This window comes from Quercus lobata, chromosome 5 (genome assembly GCF_001633185.2).
Source record: "Quercus lobata isolate SW786 chromosome 5, ValleyOak3.0 Primary Assembly, whole genome shotgun sequence".
Classification (NCBI taxonomy): domain Eukaryota; kingdom Viridiplantae; phylum Streptophyta; class Magnoliopsida; order Fagales; family Fagaceae; genus Quercus; species Quercus lobata.
Window position 1 is genome coordinate 65,772,138 of NC_044908.1, and position 22,994 is coordinate 65,795,131.

At 31.7% G+C, this 22,994-nt stretch overlaps 1 protein-coding gene across 4 annotated transcripts; it reads left to right on the forward strand.

Annotated features, from left to right (window-relative positions):
- The first annotated feature begins 401 nt into the window (after window positions 1-401).
- On the forward strand, window positions 402-15,818 carry LOC115988421 (beta-amyrin synthase-like). 4 transcript variants are annotated; one of them, XM_031111997.1, is made up of 18 exons: window positions 402-510; window positions 661-911; window positions 4,922-5,107; window positions 5,245-5,334; window positions 5,531-5,728; window positions 5,874-5,958; window positions 6,202-6,368; window positions 6,473-6,664; window positions 6,753-6,866; window positions 6,978-7,097; window positions 7,186-7,308; window positions 7,401-7,499; window positions 13,502-13,558; window positions 14,060-14,250; window positions 14,348-14,525; window positions 14,970-15,050; window positions 15,144-15,227; window positions 15,647-15,818. In XM_031111997.1, exons 2-18 carry the CDS (start codon window positions 711-713, stop codon window positions 15,767-15,769), a joined length of 2,289 nt encoding a protein of 762 aa, XP_030967857.1. In that variant the 5' UTR covers window positions 402-510; window positions 661-710; the 3' UTR covers window positions 15,770-15,818. The 4 variants fall into 4 exon arrangements, with proteins under 4 accessions (XP_030967857.1, XP_030967855.1, XP_030967856.1 ...); XM_031111995.1 differs by having other exon boundaries at window positions 682-911; XM_031111996.1 differs by having other exon boundaries at window positions 690-911.
- Window positions 15,819-22,994: the final 7,176 nt, after the last annotated feature.

Below are 22,994 nucleotides of genomic sequence, written 5' to 3' on the forward strand. Positions count from 1 at the left end.
TGTACTTTGCTATTTGATATCTAAAAATCTTTACTCATTATAGAATGCTCAACCATTCATCTTTCAATTAATTTGCATGCAGTTATTTAAATGTCTCAATTGTTTCTTTAAACCTCACAACAAACAATTAAACTAATATTTTCTTAATTAATTTTTTTTTTTTGCCAAAAAAAAATTTTTAAATGGTTGTCAGGTTAACCCGCAAAATACATGGGTCGGGTCACAAGTCAACCCGTTTTGGCTTCAGGTAAAAAAACATGGGTTGTTTAGGGTCGGGTTAGAAAATTCTGACCCGTTTTGCCATGTCTAAGAGAGAGGAACAAATGGGTATAGGTTTTTCTATATAAAGGGGGCTTCAACATGTCGATCGAAGACCACAAAACTACGCAGGTCTACTTTTGTTGGTCTTGTCTTGTAGGCCAATTCCACATTGGTCTGAAGTTCCAGACACACAACACACCTGCTTTGAGTGCTACAGCATTGAGAAGTGCAAGACCACAATATCTTGAGGTAGCCTCATATGTATATAATGTAAATGGTCATTTAGAAGTTCTTTTTCGAGTATATACATTTATATTAAACGAATATATCTTTGGCATAAAGGGTTATGATTATTTTGTACAATCCTAACTTTGATGTTAAAATTATGAGTGCTGAAAGATTGGTCATAATCACTGGTAGCCGTGCAGTTCTATTGAAGCTAAAACAGAATGTGGAGGCTGAAGATAGGAGAGGGTAGCAATGGCCCTTACCTCTTTAGCACAAATAACTTTGCTGGAAGACAAACATGGGTGTTTGACCCTGAAGCTGGTACCCCAGAAGAGCGAGCTGAGGTTGAAGAGGCTCGCCAAAATTTCTACAAGAATAGACGTCAAGTCAGGGCCAGCAGTGATCTTCTATGGCGAATGCAGGTACCCTTCAAGCCTCCTATCCTCCTAGCTCTCCTCTCTCTATTCTATACTAATATGGTTTTCTCCACAGTCCAAGTAGTGATTTTTGCTTTTTTACCTAAAAGAGTTTTTAATTTTGTATTTTGTATTTTTGTATGGTCAAATCCTATACATCCTATATATAGAAGTTCAACCATTGCATTGTATTTTTCACTTATTATTATTATTATTATTATTCTTAATCGCATCTTTATAGTTATAGATTCTCTTCCTCCATTTGTTTTTGAAAGTAAGCTAGATCATTTACGATTAAAATTTTGTTTTTCTGAATCAGGGTTAATTTACTTGATATATAACTATTACTTTCTTCTTCTTTTCATGTTTTCCTTCGTTAATATGAAACGGGGAGAAAGCAGGAACGAAGCTAGAATTTTAATTGAGGTGGGTCAAAGTTTGAAAATTTTTTTTTTTTCCATGAAAATCCAAACTAATATCCACTTTGTATTAACAAATTATTAACAAAATAATACATAAAAAATAATTGTTTTTGAGTACATTGCAACACAATTTTCTACAATAATGGAACTTGACTTCTTTTAAAATAAATTAATGAGAGAAGTAGATTGTGGATATAGTCATATATAATCAAATTTATAATAAGTAGATAAAAAAATAATAATGAATTAATGAGAGAAGTAGGCCAAAAGAATAAATAAGTATTAAGTTTAGGACAAAGTTTAGTAACAAAATTAGTTGTAGCCTAAAGTTATAACCTTACTCAATAAAATAAACATTACCACATATTTTGAAAGTTTAATAACTGAATTGCAGGTTATTTACTCTCTTAATATATATGTCAAATTTTGTGTCAATCAGATATTATTTATTATGTGATTTATAAGCTTATATTTTATGCATAATTTTAAATTACAAAAATTTTCAATTTAAACAATTTATTTATGATATACTATTGATCTTTAATTTCTAGGATATAAGAATTCGATATAGTCCAATGGTGGATTTGTCAAAATTTCACCTTCAATAAAAATATATTAAGTAAGGTTGTAGTCTAAGATTACAATCAATTTCATAGCTAAACTTTATCCTTAAGTTTAAATGACATGGCCATCAAAGCAATTTAATGCTTTTGAATTAAACTTAGGTACAATCCCCAAAATATAGAGTGGTTTTAAGTCCACAAACTATTCCACAACTTTGACGTGACATACTATAAGTGATTGTCTATCACTTACAGATGAATTCGCCATTTTTTTCATGACTCACACTCTGTCACATTGCAGTTGTTGCAAAAAAGTAATAATTTGTAGTACTAGATATTTTCCAAAATACAATACATTAGGTAGATATGGCAAAATGGGTCAAAATTTGCTGACCCGACTCGAAAATATCTTACTCGTATCCGAATTTTTTTACTCAAAGTAAAAACGGGTTGACCAGTGACCCAACCCCCTTTTTTTTGCAAGTCAACCCGAACCCAACCCATTTTTAAAACCTTTTTTTTTTTTTGGGTAAAAAAAAATTAAGACTTTATTGGTTTAATTGTTTGTTGTGAGTTTTACAGTACACAAGTCAAACTAAATTGGCAATATATAATGGACATCAATTAAGCCAATTTTATTATTATATTAAATAAATAAATAAAATGTACATCAATTTTTTTACCATATTTGGATAATTCCATTTAGAAATATATATTTAACATCTTTTAGATATAATAACTATAAGGAAACAATTAAGACCCTTACATAACTGCATGCAAGTGAATCGAGAGATGAATAGTTGAGGCATTCTATAATGAGTAAAGATTTTATATATCATATAAAAAGTACACGCTAAGATAATCTGATTACAGTAGAGTCAAAACCATATATTTAAAATTATATACATATATGAGAAACATTCAATAGTGTGAAAAGAGTGAAGCCAAAATATGTCAATGAAATTAGCATAAATTATGGATGCTTAGTCCTATTTTTTAACAATTCAAGTCCAAAATAAACGGCTTTTTAAAATAAATTATATTATTTTTTGAAGTATGTGTTGCTTAATAATGACATGATTTTCATAAGAGAGACCATATATTAATAAGTAAACAATCAAACTTTGATGTATATTCTCAATTTGAAATATATAGAGTGCCAACTACAATTGATACTAGAATAGAATATAAAATTAGCTTTCAATATTGAAAATTTCTTATATGTTTTTATTCTTTGTCAAATTAGTTATCCAATAAAGCATTTGCAATTTTGTTTTATGTTTTGGGATATTGATAATGTGTAGAAATGAAAATTGTGTGTTTATTTTAATTATCTTTTGTGCTATTTTGTTTTAGTTAGTTATGCTGGAATTTGTATAATTTTAAAATTATTGAATAAGTATTAATTTGTTTAGCTCAACTCATTCTTAATATTAGTGGCAATTTCAAAGTAATACATTTTACATCAAGTAATTTGCTACATTAATTTTCAAATAGCAAATACATTTATTTTTCTTTTTAAAAAAAATCATGTGAAAAAATATGGGTCGACCTGACCCGCAACCCAATGGACCCAAACTATCCCTAACCCACTTAAAATGACTCATTTTGACCCACAACTCGGTTGGCCTGATCCGAATTGCCTGTTTGCCACGTCTAATCTCCTAATAAAATTTGCTACAGTTAAATTCATGCGGGTGGGACACTACAACGCAATCACATATGTGGATATGGACATATTCAATCACACAAGTAAACAATTTATAATAAGTAGAAAGGGTCTTATTAATGGGTGTTCTTAGAAAAATTCTTAAAATTTAGGCAATTTTTGACACAATTTTTATAAGAAATATAAAAAACCGTCAAAATAATTAATTTATTTCTTTTGTCCCCATAAAAAATTTTTAAAAATATTTCCTAAATCAAAGCACTAAAAGTATCCATTAACTTTTCACAAAAAAATAATAGAAAACCAACTAATTAATTAAGTGCAAAACACTCATCAAAAGTTTTGTCACCAAGACCCTCAGCACATAAGCCAAAGAAACATAATAGCATCTAAAAAGATTTTTTGTTTTTTTTTGTTTTTTGTTTTTTTTTTAATCTGATAGATACGTTATCACTTCACACGAAAAAAAATCAAGAATAAATAATAATAATAAAAATTAAAATAAAACCAAATTTAAGAGAAAACCACCTATTGATTACACCTTTATATATATATATTTATATATATACAAGATAAAATTTTCACTCTAGCCTAATTTAAGTGTATATGTGTGTGAAGCTCCCTTCTAGAGACTTGAACCCCAGTCCTTACCCCCCACACCCTACAAGCATTTAGACTTGACTACCGTACTAAGAGTGCACGGCGGTTATTGATTACACCTAAAACTTAAGTAATCATAAATTACGATTAAAATTTTAAACTTGCAACTGGAAACCTTAATTTCATATGTGAACCTTAAATTTGAGATCAGAGTACTTAGATCATTGGAAGCCATAAATTATTCTATTTCCTAATCATAAATTCAAAATGTTTTCAATTCATTGATTACTCTCAAATTTATATTAATTTTACCCAATTAAAGTTTGAAAAACCTAATTAAATGTACTGGTTACATATTATGGATCCAATTGAATTTAAAAATTACAAGAACGAAAAACCCTAATTTAATTAATAAATATAATACCTAAAGATACAATTCGTCCAGAACACAAAAATCCCCTATTTATGCATAAAACTTAAAATTTTATAGCCGAAACATAAAAAAGACAGTCTGGCCCTAGAGTTGAAATCTCTCAAGAATTCCTATCAAAGCACTAAGAAAAAGTGAATTGGATTCGTTAAAAGGGAATAAAAACTAACAAACCTTGGTATCTTTTAGTGTTCAAGTGAATTGGTTAAAAAGTGTCATTGCTCAATGAAATTCTATTGTAGTAGTCAGTTTTGCTACTGCTCATATTTCTAGAGCCTTAGAAATTGTTGACACTGACACCATCCTTTCTTTAATTTACAAAATTATTGCAGTTTTTGAGGGAGAAAAACTTCAAACAAACAATTCCACCAGAAAAGATAGAGGATGGAGAAGAAATCACAAATGAAAAGGCCACAAATGCATTGAGGAGGGCTGTCCATTTCTCTGCGGCCTTGCAGTCTAGTGATGGTCACTGGCCCGCTGAAAATGCTGGCCCGATGTTTTTCGTTCCACCCTTTGTGAGTTATATTGTTGTCATTATTGTTCAAAATTGTGATCATCATAGACTAGTTAATGACATGCCTGCCACTGAATTATTTTGGTGTTCATCTTCATCTAACTGCTAATTGTCTTTATTAAATCCAAAAATATGCAGGTAATATGTTGCTACATTACAGGACATCTTAATACAATTTTCCCTGCTGAATATCGAAAAGAAATCCTTCGTTACGTATACAATCATCAAGTACATATTCTTTGATGTTTTATAGAATAAGTAATTAGAGTTTTTGTGGAATTTGTTACTTTAGTCTTTCATTTCTTCTTCTTTTTAATTTTAATTTTTTTAATTTTTTTTTTTAAGTTCAAACTTCATGTATAACAACTATGCTAAAAAATATTCAGCAAAAAGCTATGTTATTAATTTATCATTATTAAAATAGAATGAAGATGGTGGCTGGGGATTACACTTAGAAGGTCACAGCATCATGTTTGGCACAGTTCTCAACTACATTTGTATGCGTATACTTGGGGAAGGACCTGACGGTGGTCAGGACAATGCTTGTGCAAGAGCACGGAAGTGGATCCTTGATCGTGGTGGTGTTACACACATACCCTCTTGGGGAAAGAATTGGCTTTCCGTATGTCTTTTTCTGCAAAGTTTCATATCAAATTATAGTTATACATTGATAATAATTTGTATTGTAGATTAAAATCTAATTGTATTGCTTTCACCAAGAATGATGACGATTTGCTGGTAATTAACTCTATTATGCAATGTTATAGATACTTGGCGTGTTTGAATGGACTGGATGCAATCCAATGCCACCAGAATTTTGGCTCCTTCCTTCTTTTCTTCCCATTCATCCAGGTTCACACCATATGTACTTATTGCTTCATTAAATATATCATATTTTACAATTCTTTGTAATTTTGATCCTTATTACATAGTGGAATGTTTTTGAACACAGTTAGGATAATGTAGAAATTAGGTTTGCCCTTCTATTAGATGCCTCTGCCACTGTTGAGGATTTATTCTTCTTCGACAATAGAACTTTCTATATTTTTATTTTAGTGAAAACTATATCAAGGGTCTTTTGTGCCTAAATTGTAGCCAAAATGTGGATCTATTGTCGGTTGGTGTACATGCCTTTTTCGTACATATATGGGAAAAGATTTGTTGGTCCAATTACACCTCTAGTTCTTCAATTAAGGGAGGAGCTCTATACTCAGCCTTACAATGAAATTAAATGGATGAAAGTGAGGCATCTATGCGCGAAGGTGAGTTTACCTAATTTTCTCCTCATGGTCGATATGTGTGCATTCACATATAGGCTCTTAATAATTTCTTCATATGCATTGGTTCTTCAAAACTATTATTACAGGAGGATCTCTACTATCCCCATCCTTGGTTACAAGATCTGCTTTGGGATAGTCTATACGTATTAACTGAGCCTCTTCTTACTCGTTGGCCCTTAAATAAGTTGGTCAGAGAGAAGGCTCTTCAGGTAACAATGAAGCATATTCATTATGAAGATGAGATTAGTCGATACATTACCGTCGGAGTAGTGGAAAAGGTAATTAGATTCTATAGTCAAGAATACCGATTAACATGGCTAATTTAGGCTTTATAATATCAATACTAAAGCCAGTTGCACTTAACAGGCAATATGTATGCTTGCTTGTTGGGTTGAAGATCCAAATGGGGATTATTTCAAGAAACATCTTGCTAGGATGAAAGATTTCATATGGATTGCTGAAGATGGAATCAAGATGCAGGTTAGTACACGTTTTTGTAAAGCAATTGTGGAACATTTTACCTATTTCGTGAAGACTTAAATTTGAGTTTATATTGAACATTTTACCTTGATTTATGTCATCTATATGCAGAGTTTCGGTAGTCAAGTGTGGGATGCGAGCTTGACTATTCAAGCTCTCCTTGCTAGTGATCTTACTAATGAAATTGGACCTGTATTGGCAAAAGGGCACAACTTCATAAAAATATCACAGGTATGATTTTCAATTCTTAAAAAATGTCATTACCCAATATTGATTCAAATATCTCAGATATGATTTTCAATTCTTAAACATTGTAAAGGTCAAGGACAATCCTTCTGGAGACTTTAGAAGAATGTATCGTCACATGTCTAAAGGATCATGGACATTCTCCGATCAAGATCAAGGATTACAACTTTCTGATTGCACTGCAGAAGCTTTGAAGGTAACTAACTTTTTTTAATACTTGATTGAAAAATAGTGTTTCCCTTTACCCATAATCAGTTCGTTTGTCACCAATTCTCCTTTGCTTTACAGTGCAGCTTGCTTTTCTCAATGATGCCACAAGAGATTGTTGGTGAGAAAATGGAACCTGAGTGGTTGTTTGATGCTGTGAATATCCTGCTTTCCTTACAGGTGAAGATTAACTTTCCTTAGTGGTGTATCTTTATGCATACTTATTTTGAATTTGTAGGCATGAATAGGTCATTTACGTTACATTATTACAATAATTCTAGGACTATACCTTTTCTCACAACTATTATATGTGTTGGAAAATTTAGACTCCAGTTGATAGAATTAACAAGTTTTAAATCCAAGTTGTTAATTAGATTTATTATGAATAAACCTTGTTAAAACAAACAAACATCAATGAAAACTCGGATTTGTATGAAAACACAAGAGCTTGTTTAGACCCCCAATTAAAAGTTAAGAGTAGATTGCTTTTACTCTTACTTAATCAAAGTGCAGAATAATAGTAAATGTGCGCAATGAACCGATACTAATCTAGTGCATAAACATGAACAATAAACAATAAAAGTAAAGCACAAGAGTAAGGGAAGAAAGATGCAAATACAAGATAACAACAAGACATGTTATTGAAGAGGAAACCAAAGAACTCGGCAAAAAACCTCTCCACGACCCTCCAAGTCAAAATCGATCCACTAGAGAAGAAAGATGGAGTACACAAATAACAAAAAACCCTTCAAGCCTAGTCTACCCAATGTACTTGAGCCCTCCAAACTCCTGCTACCAACGAACTTCTTGGAGTTATGTCTTCTCTAGCTTTCCAGATCCCGCAATACACCCGATTGCATCCGCCAAGCCTCACTGGCTTCTTTTAGCAAATCCCCAAGGCTTCCTAAGCTCTGAAAAGGTGTGAGTTGTGTTTGGGTACAAATCTCCTCTCAAGGAATGACAATGGGAGAGGGAAGGAGAAGATGCTAGAATGATTTCTCACTAAGGACGAGTAACTCTCTCTCTAAAAGATGGGTGTGTGTGTTGTAGAAAACATATCTAAAGTTTTTCTTTCTGAATGGCCTCTCATACTCTTGTGGGTAATGAGGGTATATATAGTATGGGTGAAGAGTAAGAAAGTCACATTTAAAATCCTCAAAGCAGAGAGTTTTGTAGGTATCTCGCGAGAAGGCCTTACCTGCAAGACATTCGCGAAAACGACAGTCTAGCATGACTCTTCAGCTTCCAGCATGTGCTTCTCACGTGCTCTTTTCGCAGGATACTCTTCTCGCAAGTTAGTCAAGAAATTGCACTAATTCTTCATTTCATGCTCGATTCTTCACTGACTTAATACTAAACCCAATACAATATAATCCCACAAAATATAAGGAACAAAATTAAAGCAATTACAACACTTTTTGTCATGGAATAAAATCAACATAAAACATATTTGTAAATCACAACTTTACAATCAATATCATGTCAATATCATGCATAGCGAAAAAGTAAATAAGACAAGATATGATGACCCAGTAAAACCAATGAAACAAACTAGTTTCATAGTAAAAAACCTGGGGGGAAACCTTACCGAAAAGCAATTCACTATAGTAAAGAAAAGTTTCAGATCTAGTACAAAACCTTTGTCCCTAGACTCTACAATATCCGTAAATGAACTTACAGTAGAAACCTTCTACCACTTCAGAACCTCTGAACTTTTCAATATATGAACGTCACCCTTTTGCATGGATCCTAGTACATGACTAACTCCAGCAACTTGAAGATGTCGTTGACTGCAAAGTTCTTCACTTCATCAACAATGAAGATCAAGAAGTACTTGGTTAGAAAACCCTAAGGCGCAAAAGACATAGTAACTTCTTGTAGAGAGAATAAGGCACTAGGTCACTTTCTGCATGTATTCTCCATGTATAACGGCCTTTAAAATAAGCCTTATATATGTCTAGGGTTGTGAGAAAATAAACCCTACACATACATGTTAGCTAGGGCCAAAAATTAGATCTAGAAATTTTGATTTCGTAGATCTCGACAGATTCAGCTTTTGTCAAGCTTTATTCTTAAATCTTAATAGATACTGTTTCTATCGAGGTATCTGTCGAGCTTTAATGAACAACTTTTCTTTACTTGTTTCTTGGTCCAATCTTCATGGCTTTAATACTTGACTTGAACTCTTGTTTCTTGAAGTACTAAATTCATCCTAGATCTACCCAATTACTAGTAAATTGCATTTTGTCAAAGGATTAGCCAATTACATAAAATATGTCCTTAACAATCTCTCCCTTTAGCAATTCATGACAAAATCACAACAAAACAACTAATCATGAGAGAAGTCTTAAATTACTTAACTCATAACCACTTGTTGTATTACAAAATAAATCTATCCCTACTACAAACTTTTGAAAAACTTTGCAAGAAAAGAGTTCATGGCATGATAGACTTTCACAACCTGTTTTTCTAAAACACTTAAACAAAACTCATCAAGGCATCATGTGTGAAATAGAAATAAAGATAGAGAAAAAACAACACATGTAAAGATAGGTGAAGAAGACATATATCATCATATATATATATATATATATATCAAAGATAAGCACAATGTATGTAAAAATGGTCACTAGACCAGTGTACGAGAAGCTAAAAGAAGCTCCTAAAACAACGAGGAGGTAAACACTCTCCCTAACAAGATGAAACACAACTCACCCTTACAAAGGCATGTATTTCTCCCCTTCACATGTAGAATCTTAAAAAGTATCCACATTTTCTTCCCCTTTTTGTCATGATTGACAAAGGGTACAAGAAGCTATAAAACTTCACCCAAGAAACATAAAGATGATCTAAGATGATCAAGGAACACAAGGAATCCATATAAATGCATGAATGTAATGAAACAAGATGCTATGGATAACAAAATAATAGAAAGATGCAAAACATTTGAAAAAGAATACATGCAAGAGGGTCTCAACAAATTAAGAAGCTATTGAGCTGGCAGATAGCACATAAAATTACCTCAAAAGATCAAGATATGTGTCGAGAATCTATCAAGAAGCAACCCAGAAATCTCGATGGATCAAGAATCTATCGAGCAGATAGAGAGCACAGGAATTTGGCTCGATGGATCGCGACCTAGCTGTCGAGAAGCTATTGAGGTCAAATCCAGAAAACTCGATAAAAGAAACTTGTGTCGAGTTGCTGTCAAGAAGATAGAAGCAAGGTTTTCTAAGGGAGGAAAAACACACAAGATGAATACAACAAGATAGCTACTCAAACAAGCATATATTAACACATGTATCCTTTGTGATGGCCAAATCACATTGTACCTGCACATGTATTAAGAGTAGCAAAGAATTTGCGTGTTGTGTGTGAAACAAAGCAAGAGTGCATAAGTGTCTCATATTATCAAGATTTGAGACATGAGAAAATCAAATACACTCACACATAATTATAACTGTTTGATAAGAACTATCACCTTCGAGGTACATTCTATAACTCCCATATCTTCTAGAAACACGCTTGCAACCATATTAAAAGCATTTTGATTCTTTTTGCTTTTATTTTTCTTTGTATATTTTTCTTTTAAGCATAGCATGCATAGACATATAAAATAGAAAAGAAATACCTAATTGTGTAAGCCAAAGCATCACAAGTTTGCTATGCTGAAGCACACAAATGTTATACATGATTGGCGGGCTTTAGTTGTGAGATGGTTATTTATACCTTTTTCTTAGGATTTTCTAGTCTTTCCTGTCAAAAAGAGTGATATGAGTATGAGATTTACGAGACAATCTTAATCGTACTCATCACAACTACGAGTCACAAAGCTCACTTGCTTAGTTGTGTATTGAGATGCTCATCTAAGTTACAATAGATACAAAGTTTAGAAACTTTGTTTCAATGGCCATTAAAGGTACACAAGTACCAACATATACAAACACTGTTTTTGTATTTTTTTGATTTTTTCAATTTTTGTATTTTGAAATAAACAAAACAAAAACTGAATAACAAACAAACAAAAATAAGCAAACAGTTATAAAGCATAAAACTAGATGCAAATGCATGAAAGCATGATTCCAAAAGCATAAGAAATCAAGCAAAAGAGAGTCCTACTCCAAATAGGAAGAATTAAAGCAGGGGAAAATAGAAAGACAGAAAGGCAATTAAGTCTTAGGTTCCTTTATCATCCACACAGCACGAGTCTTTGGCCATGAAGATGAAAAGGCACGTGTCCTAGAAGGAGGTCTAACCTTAGAGGTTGACAAAGACCTTAAGTTAGGACAATTGGGCCTAATATGACCAACAATATGACAATGATGACAAGTGGGGACAAATTCATATTTTTCTTTCAACCTAGGAGGAGTTTTAGACATAGGTTTAGAAACTTCAGCGTTATCATCATAATTTTTACCTTTGTCTATCCTAGCAAAATTACCCTTCAACTCTTCATTATTCCTTTTAAATGGAGGAATATAAAAATCTTTTTCTTTTGAGTTAGACTTAACAACAAGTTTGGCACTAGTTAATTTTTCAACTTCAGATTTAGATTCAACTAGTTGCTCTTCCAAACTTTTAATTTTGTCCACCTGAGATGAAATTCATTTTTAAAATTCTCATTCAAATTATTGGCTTCATCTAATTTTGCAATCAAATCATCTTTTCCAAGTTTGACCTTTTTAAATTTAGCTTTTAATTTTGTAGAACATTCAAGAGATTTCATAAAAAAAATTATAAAGCTTGCAATAGGCATCTTGAATATCATCATCATCATTCAACATAAGATCATGCAAATCAAAACAATCAAGAGTATCCATGACAACAGGGGTCAATGGATCACACAACAATGATTAAAATCTAATCAGAGTGTGTCCACTCTGATACCACTTGTTGGGAAATTTAGACCCTGGTTGATAGAATTAACAAGTTTTAAACCTAAGTTGTTAATTAGATTTATTATAAGTAAACATTGTCAAAACAAACAAATATTAATATCATGTCAATATCATGCACAACGAAAAAGTAAATAAGACAAAATATCAGACCTAGGAAAACCAATGAAACAAACTAGTTTTACAATAAAAAAGCTGGGGGGAAAACCTTCCCGAAAAGCAATTCACTATAGTAAAGAGAAGCTTCATATCTAGTACAAAACATTTGTTCCTAAACTCTACAATCCTCGTAGATGAACTTACAGTAAAAACCTTCTACTGCTTCAAAACTTCTAAACTCTTCAATATATGAATGCCACCCTTTTGCATGGATCCCAATACGTGACTAACTCTAGCAACTTGAAGATGTTGTTGGATGCAAAGTTCTTCACTTCATCGACAATGAAGATCAAGAAGTACTTGGTTACAAAACCTTAAGGTACAAAAGATGCAGTAACTTCTTGCAGAGAGAATAAGGCACTAGGTCACTTTCTGTATGTGTTCTTCATGTATAACGGCCTTTAAAATAAGCTTTATATATGTTTAGGGTTGTGAGAAAAGAAACCTTACACATACATGTTAGCTAGGGCCAAAAATCAGATCTGGAAATTCTGATTTCGTAAATCTCGACAAATTCAGTTTTTGTCGAGCTTCGTTCTTAAATCCCAATAGATACTGTTTCTGTCAAGATATCTATTGAGCTTTAATGAATAGCTTTTCTTCACTTGTTTCTTGGTCCAATCTTCATGGTTTTAATACTTGACTTGAACTCTTGTTTCTTGAAGTACTAAACTCATCCTAGATCTACCCAATTACAAGTAAAGTGCATTTTGTCAAAGAATTAGCCAATTACATAAAATATGTCCTTAACAATATGTGACTAACCGTGAGTGGTGGAGAAAAAGTGATAGGCAGTCAGACACAGTTTGACATAAGATAGTTGTTTTCAATGGTGTGGTAAAGGTTGTGGTTCTAGAATAACTCACATAATAATGGATCAACAATTTTTAACAAGAAAATTAACTATCCAAATTGAGAGAGACTTTTATTTCTAAAGCTTCTTCCCTAGAATTATCTTTATTTTTTAGTATTTTCTATTGTTATTTAAAAAATAAAATAAAATAAAATAAAATCAACTCTTTATGCGTGGTGAAATTCACTTTGAAGGAACTTTGTTAATTTTTCTTAATTTAGTTGTTTGTTTATTTCCTCATTAATTATTTTACTATGTTTACGTCAACAATGCAGAGTAAAAATGGTGGTTTTGCAGCTTGGGAGCCTGCTAGAGCTGGGCCTTGGTTGGATGTTAGTACCTTAACCATATTGGAATGATGTTGAAAAAGTCTTTTGGAAATAAATTAAAATTATCTATGTTGATAAATTAATGCGTAATTATCTTTTCATCAATAAGAGTGGCCCCTATGGATAAATATCACCCTATTGATTAAAAGATGAGAGATAGACACTTTAGATTATTTGGTCATGTTTATAGGAGAGCAATTAGCGCACTGATGAGAAAAAAATGTGTTGTTTCAAGTTGAGAGAATAAAAAAAGGGAGTGCAATAAAATAATATTAATAGAATTAATAAAAAATAAGACATGCCAATTAAGAAAGTAAAACAACATATGAGTCATATGGCTTTAGTTAAAATATATTTATTGAAAAAAAAAAAATACATGTGGCTGTCGAAACTTACTAGTCTATTGAGGATCCATAGTTGATCCTCACAAATTTTGGAACTGAGCCTTGATTGTTGTTTCATATATTTGTGAAAAATTAATCATGTATATTTTTTCCCTCTCAGTTGCTTAACCCCGTAGAATTCTTGGAGGATATTGTTGTCGAGCATGAGTATGTTGAGTGCACTGCATCGACAATCCAAGCTTTTGTTTTGTTTAAGAAGTTGCACCCAAAGCATAGGAAGAGAGAGATTGACAGCTCCATTAGAAATGCAGTTAAATACCTTGAAGACACACAAATGCCTGATGGTTCATGGTATGGTTCACTAAATATGTATTATTATAATTATTATTTTGGCTCTATATAGATGTATTTACTACAGAATAATTTACGTGATGAATCTTCCCTACAGGTATGGATTTTGGGGAATTTGTTTTATCTATGGTTCATGGTTTGCACTAGGTGGATTGGCTGCGGCTGGCAAGACTTACCACAATTGTCCTACTATTCGCAAAGCTGTTGATTTTCTACTTAGAACACAAAAAGATGATGGTGGTTGGGGTGAAAGCTATCTTTCATGCCCAAACAAGGTAGGGCTTCACCAATCTATAAGCCTTATGATTTTTTATCTTTTCATAATTAATATCTTTCATTATATATGTTAAAATAGAAATAAAAAAACATATATATGTAGAAGGAAAAAAAAAGTAAGAAAAGTATTATCGTGATTCCTCTAGATGAACTAAGTTCATAGAGAAAAGCTTTTAGATGTTACACAATTAATGTGAAAAAAATTAGAAAATAAAAAAAATATTTTAGAAAATAAAAATAAGATATCATCATTATGACATGAGAAAAATATTTTGTTACAGATGATTGGTGGTAATATATTATCTTGTGAATATTTAGAAAATAGATAACATATTATATGCCATTAAAAAATAATGACATATTCTCGTGGATATGTGACTAGTTCTATATAATATCTTTGACAAAAAGTTAAAATAACAAACTCTTTATGTTTAATTATATAGGAATATGTACCTTTAGAAGGAAATCGATCAAATTTGGTACAAACTGCATGGGCAATGATGGGACTTATTCATGCTGGACAGGTTAGTCTGTTGTTGAAAAACGGTTTATTACATTTTGTGGTATCATATGCTTTTCTTGAATAGTTCTAATAGATACCATTTTACTTGTAATAGGCTAAAATAGACCCAAAACCTCTACATCGCGCAGCAAAGTTGATAATCAATTCTCAAATGGAAGATGGTGATTTCCCTCAACAGGTATACTCTTATTTGGCATAGCTTCAAACAACATAAAAATAAAAAATAAAAAAGAAAAAAATAAAAAAGAAAAGAAAAAAGAAGATATTAACAAGAAAAATTGCACTAAGGAAAATAGCTTTTCCCTTGTCTAGTAAATTTTGCAGTAGTTTGCATAGAGACCCAACTTATTGAAGCATGACTTTCTATTTCAGAATTCAGATAGAAGTGGGAGTAAGGAGAATTAAAACATGTAGTATATTATGCTTTATTTTTACTTACAATGCTTTAGTTTTACTTTCAATTATTGCCGTAAGGAAAATTATTGAAGAATGACTCTCTATTTCAGAATTTAGGTAGAAAGGGGAGAAAGGAAAATTAAAATATGTAGTCTATTTTGCTTACAATACTCTCTGACCACTTATCACATGTTATGATAGGAAACCACTGGAGTCTTCTTCAAGAACTGCATGTTACACTATCCAATATATAGAAACACTTTTCCATTGTGGGCACTTGCAGAATACCGCAAGAGTGTTCCATTGCCATCCAGAACTATGTAACTCAACAATGCATAGCGAATTGTTAGTTTTATTGGAACCATTTAGTTTTTTGTGTCTTATCCATCAATAACTTCTCTCTCTCTCTTTCGCAGCAATTGATGACTGTATAGAAGTTTATTAAATGCACCTCAATAAATGGGAGTAAGATGTACAATATTATATGAATATCACTACAAAAAAGATTGTTGTTTGTGACGAAACTTTTTCGACGACAACAAAAAGCCATCGTAAAAACTAGTTTTTTCAACGACAAGTCTCTTTCGTTGATTATTGCTCGTCAAATATTAAAACATTTGTGATGGCAAAATAAGTCTGTCAAAAATGCCTATTATTTTTGTCGAAAGTATGCTCTGTTTTGGAGAGAAGTGTTCCTGCCTTACTTTCTACAAAGGCATAAAAATGTTCATTGCTAATAAAGTATTATTTACAACGACCAAAGAAAAACCGTCAGAACTATTAATACTTGTGACAGCTTTTGTGCGTCGAAAATACAAAATATATATTTTTTATGATATAAAAGAATGTATTAGTGACAAACATGAAGCCATTGCAAATGGTAAAATATTTTGGAGGGAAAATTCTCCCCTTACTTTTCACACATTTGTGACAACATTTATCCATCGCAATTAATTTTTTTATTTTTCTAATTGAGTTTGTGTTGCGACAAACATGCTGACTATCGTAAATAGTTAATTTTATTTAAAAGAAAGAATGTATTAGTGATGGAGTTGGATCCCTCCCAATATGTAATATTTGCGATGGACCTAAGCTGTCAACATTGGTGATTTTTTTAAAAGGGGGAATTCGTGCCCTTATTTTTGGTTGTTGTTAATAGTTAAAATTTTCTTAAGAAAAGAAGGTATTAGCGACAGTAAGGTAAATCCGTCACAATAAAGGTCATTTCCAACAGACATATGGCCGTAAAAAATGGTTATTTTCTTTGAATGGTGAATTTTCCTCAATTTTGTCTTAAAACTCTAGAATTTTTTCTTAATTTTATAAACTACACAAAAACGTACTTCAAGACCCTCCAAGTACTTAAGGGCTATTTTGGTTATTTCAGAAGTAAGAAGGTATTTTGATCATTTTGAAACTTTAAGGGGCACTTTGGTCATTTTGTTGGTCTTGGGTTGTATTTTGGTTGATTAGAAGTTTATGGATATTTCGGTCATTTTCTAGCTTTCAAGACCCTCCAAGTACTTAAAGGCTATTTTGGTCATTTCAAAAGTAAAATGTATTTTGATCATTTTGAAGCTTTGAGGGCACTTTGGTCATTTTGTAGGTTTTGGTTTGTATTTTGGTTACTTTAGAAGTTTATAGTATTTCGGTCATTTCCTAGCTTTGATAGGAGTATTTCAGTCATATTGGAGGCTTTAGTAGTTATTATTGGTTATTTGGTAGTTTTTATCAATATATGAGACAACGACATGCATCCATTATGCACCAAACTCATATTCAAAGTTTGACTATTATATTGAAAGAGTGGGGTAAGATATTGGTTTTGGCAAATTTCGATCTTAATTAAATGGTTGGATTGTGTGAACAAGGTTAATCATAGTTTCTTAATGGGTAGGTGTAACAACACGTGGCCATCATGTGACAAACTGAGATCCAAAATCTAACCATTGGATTGGCAAAATGTAGTGAAATATTTGTATTTGTAAAGTATAATTACAATCAGACGGTTAGATTGTGAGAATAGAGTGCAGTCAAATCTTGCAAAACTTCATCAAAGTCGATCAAACTTGGTCAATCATTTGGTCAAACTTCAGAGTTGGTTCCAGGACCATTTGATTTGATCAAATTTGGTTGATCAATGTGGTTTTAAGTGGGTTTTGGCTATTGGTCAATGTTTTAAGGTTTTCTCAGATTTCCTGATTTATCAATTTCAAGTTTTAAAATGGCAAAACAAAGTGGTCAAAAGTTACATGCAAATCCATTGGGGTCATTTTATAGGTTTTGGAGTCATTCTTACAAGACTATTTAAAGTAGTCAAAAGTCACATGCATATTTTTCTTATTTGTGTCCTATCTAATGCTATCTTTTTTCACATGTTTTGACATGTAAAAAAATTCACATGTTTCGATTGTTTTACATGCATTATGGCGATGGATAATCCTAATAGCAGGCACTATCATGTGTGAAATGACGGAAATTGAAATTGATATAAGTTGAAACTGATTTGAATTGAATGTGAGAATGAGGTTTTATAACCACTTATGGTGTTTTACCTCTTTCGTTTGAAATGGAATAATTGAATAACCACTATTCTCATAAGTTTTCTTTTTAAAATCTTTGTATGGTTCATGAAAACACTTGATTTGATTATGAGGAATTTTGAAATTGGGGCATTTGAAATTGTATAATTGTGAATGGAATAAGTCTTTCCCTCAAAATTTGGTTGTGGGGGCATTTTTGAAAATCTTGCCTTCAGGGCATTGTTGAAAAGACATTTTGGATTTTGGACCCAATTTTGAAAATTTTATTATTTTAAAAAACTTTGGGCATGCAGGCCAAGAAATTAAATTCAAAGGACTTCTTTCTTTATCAATGATTTTGGGCTTTCAAGCGTTAATTTCAAAAAGCACTTATCAGTTGAAGAAGGTTCTTGATATTTTGGGACCAATGAAAATGTAATTGAGCTCTTAGGCCCAAAGTTTTTCTTTTTCTTTTTTTGTGAAAACTTTTGAGTCTTGGAAAGCCCAAGATTTGATTGTATGAAAAAAAAAACTTTGGGGCTTCGGGCCTAAGAATTAATGTTTATTGAGAATTGCTTTGTTTTGATGTTAGGCATTTGGTGCCAAATATTTGTAGATAATTACGAAAATGCATACAAGAGAGAGCTGAGTAGGTTAACCGCCAAAATGGATGGACACATCATTATCAACTTTGTGCATTCCTACTTACTAAAACACAGCTGTAAAATTGTGAAGGTCATATGAAGGAGACATTTAACTATAACATGGATGGTAGTACTAGTAGTACAGTTGGCCATTTTTTGTTTGATGTCATTGTGGCCTGTACCATTAAATGGATTTGTAAATACTGGATTCAACAACTTTTACCACATATGCAAATTTAAATCTTACATACACATTTGGATCACTTGCATTTCAAGTTCGCATTACTTCGCATAAAAAAAAAAAATGTTCGCATTACTATTACATCTATCTTTTATTTGCAAAAATGTCTCCGATAAAAAGCTAATCTAGCTTGTGGGAAAACATGGGAGCACAATTTTATTATAAAGTAGCCCCAAGTTTTGAAATCGATTAAACATATAATATGCTAAGACTAAAAGTCACATGGAACACAAGAAATTATTTACTCCTACGGGAGGAAACCTCTCTCCTCTCATAGGTGTGAGTCCCACAAAGGGATTCATATTTGTTGTGAGATGAGGGAGACCTCCCGCAGAAATGATAATTTCACAATTAATTGATTTCATGCAAAGTAAATTTGAATAGCATGAACCTATGCAGAGCAAGGAGTAATTAGTATCAGATGCAATGATGAGGGAATTTGCCATGGGATGAACAGAGTGATAAAAAAACTAGTTAGTTCCTAAATTTTATTGAAAGAATAAACAGATGAGGGAATCAGTCACTTAGTTCCTTGGTTTTAGGCGGAGGTTTTAGGTTATTTTGATCATGTTTTTATCTAGGGATCAATTTCAGTGGGCTTTCTCAAACAATCAACTATTTATGTAATTGGGCAAGACTTAGGTACCGTACTTAGGTGCTGTTCCTTAGGTTCCTCTCTTAAGATTTTGCCATGTGGATTTTTTCTCATGGGATAGAAATGTATTTTTTAGTTAAGTAGCCATATAGCTAAATTTTAAGATGGGAACCTGAGGAACAACACCTAACGTACTGTACCTAAATTTTGTCTTATGTAATTAGTCGTATACCTGAGCAATAGTAGTAATATTTTTTAAATCAAATTGTTACCTCTCACAGAATTCAGATCCATCCCAACCTTGTAAATCAAATTATTTCATTCATTAGTTGTATGTTATTCATTCTGAAACAATAATTATTTGTCCTACTCTCGGCAAATTTTGTGCTTGTATGTCATGGTCTTATCTTTTAAGACTCAAATGTTATCATATTTATAATTGGGCCATGTTAACGGTTGCCCTTATGACAATTGTTAATAAACCATATTAGGAAAGTTTTGACATCACTTTTATGAGAAATATAAAAAGTTGTCAACAAAATTAATTGCTTTACCGTTTTCCCATAAAATATTTCCGAAAATAGTTTCCACATCAATGCTCTTAGAGCATTCGTTAACATTTCCAATTATTAAATTACTCCATTCTTTGATTTTGTCATTGCAAAACATAGGTTGAACATGAGCGCTGACCCTTTCTCTACATTGTAAATAAAGAAAAAGAAAGCTTTAATTTATTGCCTGAACCTCCTCCAAATTTTAAATCGTTTGGTCTGGGGTATGTGAATTCTTGATTTTCAGGCAATTGGGTGAATTTGGTTATTTTATTTTATTTTTTGTTGGTAAGTGAATTGGGTTTCTGATGAGTTTGGAAAATAGAACAAAATTGAAAATAGCATAGAATAATTTTGGTGCTAATCGTTGTTAAACAAAATTTACATGATATAACAATTAGGGCAAAAAAAAAAAAAAAAGAGAGAAGATTACGTCTTTGCAGATTTCTTCTAGCTAATATGTGAATCAATCATATAACAATCTGCACCACCAGGCCTAAAATTGCCTATATTTTTGTAAAAATTCCAACAAATTAGATTAGCCATAAAAAAATTAATTGAACACACCACAAATATACGTAGAAATTCATACAGAAAAACATAAGAGGTTAGTGAAACCAGTTTCTCTTCACTCTCAGTTTCATTTTCTACATTTTGTGATTTACATGGCAAACATTGAGCTTCCAGTTATAAGTACATATTAACATTCTTTCTAGACAGTAGCCATGTTTGACTTAAGGCCAAATTCAATGCCATTGCCTTCAAACCATACTCCATACCCTTACAATAAATATTTGAGTATTTCTATGTTGAAACTTAATACAAGTACATTAGCCCCAAGAGAGGTGGCCCAGTGGTGTGAGATCCCGCGTGCATGCATGTGGTCCCTTGTTCGAGTCGTGGCGGGTACCATGTGATGTGAGGGTGGGTTCCTAGCATGCATTACACCTCATCCACTAGCTTTCTTGGGGTGTTAGGGTGAGGTCTGTGGCACCCCCGTCACAGTAGTTATGGCTCAATTCAACATTCTCTAACGGGAGGTGCCCCTATTAGATCACACCCTGGAGAGTAAGTCACATATGGTCGCCTCTGCCCCCTTCTGATTATCAAAAAATCCAAGTACATTAGAAACTTAAGTACCCTATGAAAAACTACTTTATTTAAAACTTACCTCATCTATTGAACTACTTTATTTAAAACTTACCTCATCTCATGGTAATTCGTAAATTAGGATAAAGCAACTAACTTTTTGTTAAGTAATTGACATGAGCTCTTTCAAGTGGAAATCATGAGGAGGAGAATTTTACAGAACTCACATAACTAGAGCGATAAGTGCTAGTTTTCACAATTGATTTTGTATGTATCAAAACTAAATTAAAATTAAAATTAAAAAAAAAAAAAAAAAAACCATGACAAACATTAAATTTCATTGATTATAAGAAAATGTAAGCATACAACTTTCAAGTTGATGTTAATTCTTCTGAGCAAGTCAAATATATTTCAACATGAACAATCCCATGTAATTGGTTAGAATGTGCTTTGGTGGTGGAGGGCATAACTAAGACATTTCAGTAATTTTACTGAACATTTTGAGGATGATTGAGTTTTATTAACCGAAAGTTTCTCATTCACAATCAATGTCAAATTGATAAGGACATTTTTAGTTTCTTTTTAAAAAATGTTAAGGAAAATTCAATTCAATTGTACATTTTTAGAGAATAAATTCAAATGATTTATTTTTTAATTGTACATGCCTTTATTCATATGGTTTCTATGCGTTCAAAAAAAGAGTATTGATAGGTTTAAATTATTTTAGTTGCATAAATATTTTGGATTTTTAAAAGATATTGTCATGTTGTACAAACTTGTTTAAATAATTTAAGAAAATATTTTTTAAATTTTCAATCAAGAATATTTTATTTCATTTATTTTCATATTAATTAATGATTAAATTTAATTTTGACATTGTTCTAAAAAAAAAAAAAAATTATTCCCTCCGTCCCAATTTGTTTGTCTTGTTTGAAAAGTCAAACTTTTTAAGGGAACATCATTTATTATCTTGTCTGTTCTTATAAAAATGTATAAGTTTACAAAACTACCCTTAAATAAATTTATCAGCTTTAAAAAAAAAGAGAAATGATATGTCTACAACATTTTTACAACAAATATTAAGTAGCAGGTTGTTATTGATTGTTATTGTTGGGTTAAAAAAGTAATCTCAGTACTAAATTCAAATTTGAACCAATAATAACTAACCACCCATGATTTGTTGTAAAAATATTGTAGACGTAACACCTCTCTTAAAAACAAGTTATTCTTAAGGAGACAACTAAAAAGGTGCCCCAATTAAATTGATTTTTTTAAATATTAGTAAGTTTTCTTGTCAAGTAGTTTTGAAAATGAAGTAAGGGTATAATAGGAACGTTAGTAAACTAATAATTTTTATTTTTAGAAATAGGACAATATTTTGAGACATCTCAAAATGGAATAGAGGACAAATAAACTGGGACGGAAATAGTAATTTTTACATCATTATAGTTTGACCTTTGTCAGTTAAAAACCTTGAACAAAGTTGTCAAAAATGATTTTTCAAAATATCAAAATAAACCAAACAACAAATAAACTAAATCTCAAAATTTCCCTTAAAAAAAATACTAGATCTCAAAATTCAAGTTTCTATCTTTTAATAATAAATAAATAAATAAAATCTCAAAATCCAAGAAGAACCATATTAACCAATTTAAAAAATATATTTAATAAACTATCGAAAATTGATAGCGTGGGCTGGGTCAAGTTGTAGACCTTGTCACCAAACCCAAAAAAAAACCAATACAAGGTGACAGGTGGAGTTGGAATAAGTTGAAAATCTTCTCATTGCATCAACTCATAAAAGTGGGTTCTAGTTAATTCAACTAGAACCCAAATATCAAAATATCAAAATAAACCAAACAACAAATAAACTAAATCTCAAAATTTCCCTTAAAAAAAATACTAGA

What these genes read in the sequence shown, in the direction of transcription:
- LOC115988421 (XM_031111997.1), top strand. Translation starts at nt 711, where the DNA reads ATGTGGAGGCTGAAGATAGGAGAGGGTAGCAATGGCCCTTACCTCTTT. An exon ending in GCACTGCAGAAGCTTTGAAG is followed by an intron (nt 7,309 to 7,400) that starts GTAACTAACTTT and finishes TTTGCTTTACAG; the next exon opens with TGCAGCTTGCTTTTCTCAAT. An exon ending in ATCTTTCATGCCCAAACAAG is followed by an intron (nt 14,526 to 14,969) that starts GTAGGGCTTCAC and finishes TTAATTATATAG; the next exon opens with GAATATGTACCTTTAGAAGG.